The sequence below is a fragment of the Rhinopithecus roxellana genome, chromosome 19 (genome assembly GCF_007565055.1).
Source record: "Rhinopithecus roxellana isolate Shanxi Qingling chromosome 19, ASM756505v1, whole genome shotgun sequence".
Lineage (NCBI taxonomy): Eukaryota > Metazoa > Chordata > Mammalia > Primates > Cercopithecidae > Rhinopithecus > Rhinopithecus roxellana.
This window is the reverse complement of record NC_044567.1, coordinates 31,448,313-31,458,579: the sequence shown is the minus strand read 5'-3', so window position 1 is coordinate 31,458,579 and position 10,267 is coordinate 31,448,313. Positions and strand designations below refer to the sequence as shown.

The 10,267-nt window shown below is 57.0% G+C and overlaps 1 protein-coding gene across 3 annotated transcripts in view; it reads left to right on the top strand.

Annotated features, from left to right (window-relative positions):
* The first annotated feature begins 28 nt into the window (after nucleotides 1–28).
* SLC26A11 (solute carrier family 26 member 11) overlaps nucleotides 29–10,267 on the top strand; it is a 31,947-nt gene continuing 21,708 nt past the window's right edge. The window contains exons 1-7 of one of the 3 annotated variants that reach the window (XM_030923007.1): nucleotides 29–124; nucleotides 533–742; nucleotides 1,174–1,420; nucleotides 2,159–2,351; nucleotides 3,505–3,590; nucleotides 6,120–6,199; nucleotides 8,091–8,233. In XM_030923007.1, the coding sequence (XP_030778867.1) occupies nucleotides 1,187–1,420; nucleotides 2,159–2,351; nucleotides 3,505–3,590; nucleotides 6,120–6,199; nucleotides 8,091–8,233 (736 nt within the window). In that variant the 5' untranslated portion in view covers nucleotides 29–124; nucleotides 533–742; nucleotides 1,174–1,186. The remainder of the gene's footprint in view (nucleotides 125–532; nucleotides 743–1,173; nucleotides 1,421–2,158; nucleotides 2,352–3,504; nucleotides 3,591–6,119; nucleotides 6,200–8,090; nucleotides 8,234–10,267) is intronic. The other 2 variants (XM_030923008.1, XM_030923009.1) reach the window with 2 other exon arrangements.

Genomic DNA, 10,267 nt, shown 5'->3' with positions numbered 1-10,267 from the left:
CCCGCCCCGCCCCGCCCCGCCCCCGGTCACGTGCGCGCCAGACCCCGCCCGGGCCTGTCCCGGGCGATTCCTGCGGACCCGGCTGCGGCGGCGCCAGCAGACCCCGAGCTGCAACGCCAAGTGGGTGAGTCCGTGGCCCGCAAGGGCGGCGAGCGGGGACCAGGGGCGGGGGGTGCGGACAGTGGCCGGGGTCGCCCGGGGCAGCCGACGCGGGGGCCAGCGCAGAGTCCGAAAGTGCGGGGGCCTCCCGTGGGGACCACTCCCCCGCCGCGTCCCCACCCGGGTCGCCGCGGCCCTCGGCCTTGCTCGGGGCCAAGGGACCGCGGACGGCCAGGTGGCGCGGGGTCCCCTCCGGAGACCCCAGGATCCGGAGCCAGCGGCCTCGTGGGCGGGGCCGGGGGCCGGGCAGTGGATTTTGCCCGGAGCGGCCGGGGGCGTGGCGGGGTGGGGGTGGCAGCTCTGTGCGCGGGCGCCGGGGTCCTGGAAGATGCTGCGCACCGGAATTAACCGGGCGCCTCTCATGTCCTCCCAGGAGCAACTAGAACTCCAGGACTGTGAAAGCCACAGGTGGGGGCTGAGCGAGGCCTGGCCTCAGGAGCGGAGGTCGCCCCCAGCCCCCCACGAGCGCCGCAGTCCACCGTAGTGGGTGGAGCCCGTCTTGGTGCGCGGTTGGAAAACCTCGGAACCCCTCCGGAACCCCTCCGCATCTCCCGGCTGTCACCCGCACCCCCACCAGCGTAGGGTGCGCCCGCGGGCCCTGCTTCTCTCCCCATTAAATTCCCTGGGGAGAGGGGAAAAAGGCGAAGGAAGCCGGTTCTCCAGGGGCCAGAAGTATTGAGCTTAATTAATTAGTCTTCAGACTTCTCAATAAGAAATCACTTATCGGTTTCTTACCTGGGAGAGTTGAGAATGAAGGGACAGAAGGCACCCAGGATTTGCACGGGGGGGATTCAGGGAGAGAGAGTGATGAGGGACGGGGTGCGCCCTCCAGTCTTGGCCCAGTCCCCTTCTTGTGCACGTTGTTGGCTTCCTCTCAGAGCCCTCTGGTTCAGTCCCCCTGGGAAGGGGAGACCCATAGTGACCCCTCCTGACACCCACCGCCCCTGACCAGTGTTGCCGGGTTCTTTAAAGGCCACGCTCTCACTGCTGGTCTCTGTCACCTGCACCCCCCAGCCCTACCGTAGAGATGCCTTCTTGGGTGACGGCTCTGGGTCAGGGCAGGTCCTCCGGCCCCAGGATGGCCTCCAACGCCTGCTGCTGCTGCCCTGCGGCCGTGCAGAGGAGACTACCCATCCTGGCGTGGCTGCCGAGCTACTCCCTGCAGTGGCTGAAGATGGATTTCATCGCTGGTCTCTCAGTTGGCCTCACTGCCATTCCCCAGGCACTGGCCTATGCTGAAGTGGCTGGACTCCCACCCCAGGTGAGGTGTCTGACCCTGCTGCCAGCCACATCTCAGAAGCAGTGCAGAATACACAGTATCAATCCCAGACACCAGCAGAGATTCCAGGTTTCCAGCCCCTGGGCCCCAGGGAACCTTTGGTTTACAGTGTGTGTGACGCGTGACTGTCTCTGGGCTGATCCAGGCTCCTATGCCTGTTTGGCACACACAGACACTGAACTGGTTATGAAGAGGCCGGTGAGATGACTCATGGAGGCCTCAGGAGTTCAAGACCAGCCTGACCAAAATGGTGAAACCCTGTCTCCACTAAAAATACAAAAATTAGCCAGGCACAGTGGCGGGCACCTGTAATCCCAGCTACTGGGAAGGCTGAGGCAGGAGAATTGCTTGAAACCGGGAGGCGGAGGTTGCGGTGAGCCGAGATCGTGCCACTGCACTCCAACCTGGGTGACAGAGCAAGACTCTGTCTCAGGAAAAAAAAAAAATGTTTCCTCAGACTTGGACACAGCACACGGGCCTGCACCAACCCCTCTGCCTTGCTGTCTGCACCCTGAGCCCCCAGTTGGGTGCTGCTAAAGAAGTGGCCTCCTGATCACTGCAGGTCCACCCACAGGGCAGGGTGGTGCACCTCTCACCTGTGCGTGCTTGGGTGCCCGGGACACAGCTGACACCCACAGATCCCGTGCTTGGACACACACACTAGGGACCTGGTGGACAGGCCTTGGCCTTATGAGTGCTCACCGCCGTCTCTCCCCACAGTATGGCCTCTACTCTGCCTTCATGGGCTGCTTCGTGTATTTCTTCCTGGGCACCTCCCGGGATGTGACTCTGGGACCCACTGCCATTATGTCCCTCCTGGTCTCCTTCTACACCTTCCACGAGCCTGCCTATGCTGTGCTGCTGGCCTTCCTGTCTGGCTGCATCCAGCTGGCCATGGGGGTCCTGCATTTGGGTGAGGCTCTACCTTCTTGTCAAGGGAATGCCCTTGACCTCAGCATTTCCTTGTTTGCATTTCAAGGTCTATCCCCGTGTGTGTCGTGGGGGTGTGGGGGTGTGTGTGCGTCATGGGGGTGTGGGTGTGTATGTGTGTGTCGTGGGGGTGTGGGTATGTATGTGTGTGTCATGGGGGTGTGGGTATGTATGTGTGTGTGTCGTGGGGGTGTGGGTGTGTGTGTCGTGGGGGTGTGGGTATGTATGTGTGTGTGTCGGGGTGTGGGTGTATGTGTGTCGTGGGGGTGTGGGTATGTATGTGTGTGTGTCGTGGGGGTGTGGGTATGTATGTGTGCATGTGGTGGGGGTGTGGGTGTGTGTGTCGTGGGGGTGTGGGTATGTATGTGTGTGTCATGGGGGTGTGGGTATGTATGTGTGTGTGTCGTGGGGGTGTGGGTGTGTGTGTCGTGGGGGTGTGGGTATGTGTGTGTGTCGGGGTGTGGGTGTATGTGTGTCGTGGGGGTGTGGGTATGTATGTGTGTGTGTCGTGGGGGTGTGGGTATGTATGTGTGCATGTGGTGGGGGTGTGGGTGTGTGTGTCGTGGGGGTGTGGGTATGTATGTGTGTGTCATGGGGTTGTGGGTATGTGTGTGTGTGTCGTGGGGGTGTGGGTATGTGTATGTGTGTCGTGGGGGTGTGGGTGTGTGTGTGTGTCGTGGGGGTGTGGGTGTGTGTGTGTGTCGTGGGGGTGTGGGTATGTGTGTGTGTGTGTGTCGTGGGGGTGTGGGTATGTATGTGTGCATGTGGTGGGGGTGTGGGTGTGTGTTTTGATGTGTAGGTGGGTGGGTGGTAGAGGGGGTAGGACGCTTGGCCTTTAGTCTACTCTTTTCTGCTTAGAGACCAGGACACTTTGAATAAGTGCCTGTGGCCTCAGACCCCAGTTTCCCTTTTCTGCTCTCCAAGAACAGCCAAGCAGGGTGTGTTACCCCCAGTCCTTAGCTGCAGTATCTGCTCTCCGATCCCACCCGTGCCGCCTCCCCCAGCTCACATCTCCCCTCATCCTCTGGGACTGGGTGGAGCTGGGACCAGCTCAGTGTCCCCAGCTCACATCTCCCCTCATCCTCTGGGACTGGGTGGGGCTGGGACCAGCTTGGTGTTCCCTCTTGGCCGGCCAGGGTTCCTGCTGGACTTCATTTCCTGCCCCGTCATCAACGGCTTCACCTCTGCTGCTACAGTCACCATCGGCTTTGGACAGATCAAGGTAGGGACAGTGCCCACCCAGGACACTGCTCTTCGGCTGCTGCTTGTTGGCTCAGGGATAGCGGAAGCAGGACCGAGGCTGGTCCTGACTCCTGTGGCCAGTGGATGTCTTGCTGTTTCAGGTTGTCCTCCGTGGGTTAAGAAGCACGCGGTGCTCTCACGGGTCCCCTGTTAATAAATGACCTTCCTGGGAGGGATGTTGTGTGATGGTTGGATTTTATAGCGGGTAACTTGGGGGCCGGTAATTCCATCTCCCTGCTCTTGCCCGAGTTTCTGTTCCAGTGTGCTTGGCTGGCTCTGTGACGTGGCTCTGTTCTCCCTGCACTGGGCACATCCAGCAGGCCCCACCAGTCACGAGCACGCTGCTAGAATTTCTACAAGCAAATTACTTCCCCATGCTAATTTAGCTAGATGGTTTCATCTGTGCCTTTTTTCCCCCTGGTTTCTGTTTAATATTTCTTAAATGCCATGCATTTTATATTTCCTTTTAAAACATCTATAAGAAGCTCTGAAGTCAGTCATCAGCTGAGGGTGTCATTTATTCTGTTTTTGCTGGGTTGTAAGTTCCTTGAGGGCAGGAACTGTCCTTCTCCCAGCCATGGCCGCCCAGCACTGGGCTGCTGCAGTAGGGGGGTGCTCAGTTGGGTGTGTGTGAAGTAAGCCCAATTCCATGGATGAGGCTGTGTGGCCCTCATGACAGACTAGGGTCACATGCTGCCTCCTGACCGTGTGTCATTGCCAGGCTCTGCTCCAGGCTAGCCTGAGACCGTCTTCCCTGATGGAGGGACCATGAGAAGACCAAGGACAGGAGAATGTGTGTGAGAGTGTGTGTGTGTGAGTGTGTGAGTGTGTGTGAGTGTGTGTGTGTGAGAGTGTGTGTGAGTGTGAGAGTGTGTGTGAGAGTGTGAGAGTGTGAGTGTGTGAGAGTGTGTGATGAGTGTGAGTGTGTGTGTGTGAGTGTGTGAATGTGAGTGTGTGTGTGAGTGTGGGATCAGTGTGTGATGAGTGTGTGAGAGTGTGTGTGTGTGTGAGATGAGTGTGAGTGTGTGTGAGTGTGATGAGTGTGAGTGTGTGTGAGTGTGTGTGAAAGTGTGTGAGTGTGTGTGTCTGTGTGAGTGTGAGAGTGTATGTGAGAGGGTGTGTGTGAGTGTGAAAGTATGTGAGTGTGTGAATGTGTGAGAGAGTGTGCATATGTGAGAGTGTGTGTGTCAATAGACACTTTTTGCACTCTTGCTACGTGCGAGGCACTGGGCAAGACTCCGTGTGTGATTCTCAGCACACCCCTGGGAGGTGGGTGTGTCATTATTTCCATTTTAGAGAGGAGGGACCAGCTTAGGTGTGGGTGAGTCTGATTTGTATGTTACGTTATCTACACACCTCTCTCAGGGTTAGCTTGGGAAATGCTGTTTCAGGGCATGGTTGGCTCTTTATTCTGGAAACATCGTTTTTGGTATCAAGAATGTTCTTTTTAGGATCGCAGTGAGAGTGGAGAGTGCCTTGTACCTGCCTTCATACTTGGCAACTCTAGCCCTGCCTAGGGACTCTGAAGCCATCCAGGGGGAGGGCTCCCCCTGACATGCTCAGGACAGAAGCCCCTATCCCAGCAGTCCCAGAGTCCGCCCGCCCACCAGGATGTCCTAACCCCACCCACTCCGTGCGCAGCCGTTTTAGGGCAGGGTCCTTGAGCCTGTGGCCCTGCGAGCCTGGGCCTCGACTTTCCCCTCTGACTCCTGTCGAGTCTCAGGCGACGTCAAGAACTAAAGCACAAGCTGTGCCTGCACTGTAGATCCCAGCTACGTGGGAGGCCGAGGTGGGAGGATCACCGGAGCCCAGGAGTTCAAATCCAGCCTGGTCCATAGAGCAAGCAAGACCCACCCCCGCCCCCCCCCCAAAGAAAAAAAACGAAACTGGAACACAGGATGGAGTGCCTTCCCCTGCCCAGGATCCCTGAGAGCTGGCATCATGGGAGATTCCTACCTGGCTGAGGATTCCCCAGCCCAGCTTCTCAAAGCCTCTCGGAGCCCTCCACATCTGCGTGCCGGGAAGATTCCGCAGCAGCAGGGCTGGGGGGTGGCGGGGCACCTAGTGACGGAGGCATTCTCAAGCCAGTGGCAGCAAGGGTCTACATTGCAGGGGGCCTGGCCACCGAGCTGCCTCGAGCCAATGGGGGGCGGGGCTGGGCAGCCCATGGCCCCTGGCCATCGAGCTGTAGAACCCGGCTCCTTGCTATGGGGTGACCTACACTGTTTTTTATGAGAAAAGTAATTTAGAGAAACATATCACTGACCCAGTAATTGTGAAGTACTGTCTCCCCCAAGGGTAGCTTTGATCTCCTGCCCTAGGGGGCGCTGGGAGTGGGCCGATGGGCCCCTGAGCCCCTAAGATGGGCCCCGGAAATGAGGGTCTGGGATGGGGGTTGTGGGGCAGGGGACACTGCCTCAGCCCCGGGGGGCAGGTGGGCGGGGAGCTGTGGACAGATGGCCTTGGTTTGGGGGCAGGGCCTCTGATCAGCATCTCTGTGTTTGGACAGAACCTGCTGGGACTACAGAACATCCCCAGGCAGTTCTTCCTGCAGGTGTACCACACCTTCCTCAGGATCCCAGAGACCAGGTACCCCGGGCTTTGTTCCTCCCTCCTATAAGGAAGCTCCTCCTCCCACACCTCCTCTGCCAGCCCCCACCTCATTTTCCACACCTGGTGGCTGCTCAGACAGGGGTCCCCAGGGCAACCCCTCAGCAGCACTTGCAAGCTGTCAAGAAATGAGACTCTCAGCCCTTTCCAGACCTGCCCTATCAGAGCCAGTGTTTTAATAGGAGGCCTGTGGTCTGTGCGCAGGGGAGAATTCGAGAAGCTCTGCTCTGGGGAGCCAGGGCAGGGCAGTGTTTCTCTCTCCAGAAAGTTTTCCTGGGGAACAGGAATGGGAAGAGACTGGGTAAAGAAAAAGAAGGCAGTGTGTCTCTCCTGGGTTGTGATTTGTGAAGGAAGAGAACACGGCATGGGGCAGCTAACACAGACAGAATGCAGTGCCGCAGGGACGGCAGGTGAGGCTGTGATGAGAGATGAGGAGACCCAAGCACTTCCCTCAGGTGGTTTAAAGAACCTCTGATGGCCGGGCATGGTGGCTCACGCCTGTAATCCCAGCACTTTGGGAAGCCTAGGCGGGCAGATCACCTTAGGTCAGGAGTTTAAGACCAGCCTGGTCAACATGGTGAAACTCCATCTCTACTAAAAATACAAAAATTAGTTGAGTGTGGTGGTGCTTGCCTGTAGTCCCAGCTACTCGGGAGGCTGAGGCAGGAGGATTGCTTGAACCCAGGAGGTGGAGGTTGCAGTGAGCTGAGATCCCACTACTGTACTCCAGCCCGGGTGATAGAGCGAGACTCCATCTCCAAAAAAAAAAAAAAACTATCTGATGAGGGGTACCTCCCTGCCAGACCATCCAGCAGGAAGGCAGGATACCTCTCTACCTCTCTGGCTGGAAGGGACTGGAGGAGGAAGTGATCTGGGGGAGCTGTAGAGATGGCTGCCCAGTGCTGTGGCCTGGAGGGAGTGGGGGTGATCCTGGACCATCTTCCGCTCCCCTCTGATCTGCTGCCAAAGCTTCCCAGCGGCTGAACCCATCTGGAAGCCAGTGGGTTCCTTACCCTTCAGAGGCACCAGTGGGCCGGGGTTGGCCTGATGGGGGAGCAGTGATTATGGAGCCTGACCAGTTAGAGAACATCACGGACTGTCAGAGGTAAAAGGGGCCTTACTGACTGTTTAGTCCTAAGCCTTCTAGAATGTCTAGAGCAGGTTGTCCAATCTTTTGGCTTCCCTGGGCCACACAGGAAGAATTGTCTTGGGCTATAGATAAAATACGCTAACGATAGCTGATAAGCTAGAAAAAAAAATCACCTGAAGAACTCATCATGTTTTAAGAAAGTTTACAAATTTGTGTTGGGCCTCATTCAAAACTCTCCCAGGCTGCGCATGGCTCACAGGCTGTGGGTTTGGCAGACTTGTTCTAGAGCCACCTGCAGAGAGTGCTCAGGCTGGTCCCGTTCCTTGTGGTCACTCAGCAGATCCTGTGCCACAGACTTGAGTCCCAGAGAGCTACGGGAGTGAAAATGTGAGCACGTCGCCCCACCGCCATCATGACCCAGGCCTCTCCACTGCCCGTCCTGCACAATCCTGTGTACCCTGAATTTTAAATTGAATTTTGAAGTAGAACAGGGATGTATATGGCTTAGGAGAAAACATCTCGGCCTAGCCTGTGCTTAGTCTTGCAGAGTAGCTTGCTAAGGTTCCTGAGCTTTAGTTAAGTGTCTGTGAAACAGCGAAAATATTGAAAATGATTTATTTCCTTAAGCCTTGAAACTCGCTGTCGTCTGGGGCCAGCCTGGGCATTGGGCCTCTCCTGGGAGCTTCTTGGCGCCTCCCAGCTTAAGCAGCAGCAGGACGCTGGAGTCAACAGGAGGCCTGGGCCAAGCTGGGTGGTGACCAGTCCTCTGCCTGTCCACAGGGTAGGTGATGCCATCCTGGGACTGGTCTGCATGCTGCTGCTGCTGGTGCTGAAGCTGATGCGGGACCACGTGCCTCCCATCCACCCCGAGATGCCCCTTGGTGTGCGGCTCAGCCACGGGCTGGTCTGGTCTGCTACAACAGGTGAGGGACCTCTGGCTGACCTCGTATGCAACCTTGGCTGCAGGTTGGGGTCACTTGGGGAGTCCTGAGTCCCGCTCCCAGAGAGTCTCATGTCATTGGTCTGGGTGTAACTTGAGCATTGGGACATATAAAACACCACACCAAACTCTGGGACATGTGATTGATTGGTTGGTTGATTGAGACGGAGTTTCGCTCTGTCGCCCAGGCTGGAGTACAATGGTGTGATGTTGGCTCACTGCAACCTCCACCTCCCAGGTTCATGTGATTCTCCTGCCTCAGCCTCCTGAGTAGCTGGGATTACAGGCGCATGCCACCACGCCCAACTGATGTTTGTATTTTTAGTAGAGACAGGGTTTTACCATGTTGACCACGCTGGTCTCAAACTCCCGAGCTGAAGTGATCTGCCCACCTCGGCCTCCCAAAGTGCTGGGATTACAGGCATGAGCCACTGCCCCGACCCAAACTCTGGGACATTTAAAACTCCGAACCAAACTCGGTGGGTTCTGATGCAGCCAGAGCTGAAAACTGACGCACAGCCAGAGCTGAGAACTGGCCGGCTCTGGTAGTTCTCACCCTGAAGCAGTTTTGCCCCCTGGTGACATTTGGCAATGTTGGGAAACATTTTTGGTGGATACCACCGGGCAAGGCAGTTGCTGGCAACTAGTGAGGAGAGGCCAGGAATGCCACTAAACCTCTGACGGTACACAGGCTTCCACAGCAAACAGTGATCTGGCCCAAAATGTCAGTGGTGCTGAGGTGGAGAAACCCAGTCTACTGGCCGGTCCTGGGGAGAGAAAGCAAATTCTACGGAGACCAACAGGCTCTGTTTGAATTGTGCAACTTGCTGGGATCCAACTTCAGCCTCGGGGGGGAGGCCGCAGGCTGAGCCACAGATAACCAAGGGTCCTCTGAGAAAGGGGTGGTGAGGGCTGCATTGTGGGAGGAGCAGCAGGGCTGTCAGCAGGTGAAGGACCGCCCTAGGGGAGGTGGGAGCCTCTTCTCAGTGCATCCAAGATGGGCACAGGTCCCCTGGCTGAGCACTGGGAGGCCCAGAGAGGAAGGGACACCCAGGAAAGTCAGGAAGCCTAGGTGACTCCGAACCTTCTCAGAGCTGAGGGGACAGATTCAGCTCAGAACAGCCCGAGCTTGGCCTTGCTGTTGAGGGGCTGCAAAATCCAACAGCCATAGGAGAGAGAGGGTGGCTGGACTTAGTTCTTGAGTCACTTCCTCCTACCCAGGCTGGTCTGTTCCCTGTGGTCTCTCCCTGGATCCTGTTCAGCACACCTGAGGCCGTAGTGAACACTGAGAGCCTCGTAGGGTGCAGAGGATGCTGGGTTTAGAGTGGAGATGTCCAGCTTCCAGTCCCAGCCTGGTCTGGGCTTAGACTTGCAAAGTAGCTTCCGAAGTTCCTGAGCTTTAGTTCAGTTGTCCGTGAAATAGTGAAAACGCTTTGTTATCTTATTATTATTATTATTATTTTGGAGCTGGTGTCTCACTCTGTTGCCCAGGCTGGAGTGCAATGGTGTGATCTCGGCTCACTGCAACCTGCCTCCTGGTTTCAAGTGATTGTCCCCCCTTAGCCTCGTGATTAGCCGGGACAGCAGGCGTGCACCACCATCTTACCAGGCTAATTTTTGTATTTTTAGTAGAGACGGGGTTTCACTATGTTGGCCAGGCTGGTCTCAAACTCCTGACCTCAAGTGATCTGCCCGCCTCGGCCTCCCAAAATGCTGAGATTACAGGCCTAAGCCACTGCTCCCGGCCTGTGCTTTGTTGTCTTAAACCTTGAGACTCAGAGTGTGGCCTGGGCCCAGCAGCCTGGGCACTAGGCATCTCCTGGGAGCTTACTGGAAAGGCAGGATCTCAGGCCCCACCCCAGGTGTCCGAATCAGAATCTGCATTCTTCAGCGCATGCCCAGGGGATTCATGGGATCCCCTTAGAAGTCCGAGTTTGGAAGCCGGGCACGGTGGCTCACGCCTATAATCCCAGCACTTTGGGAGGCTGAGGGAGGCAGATCACCTGAGGTCAGGAGT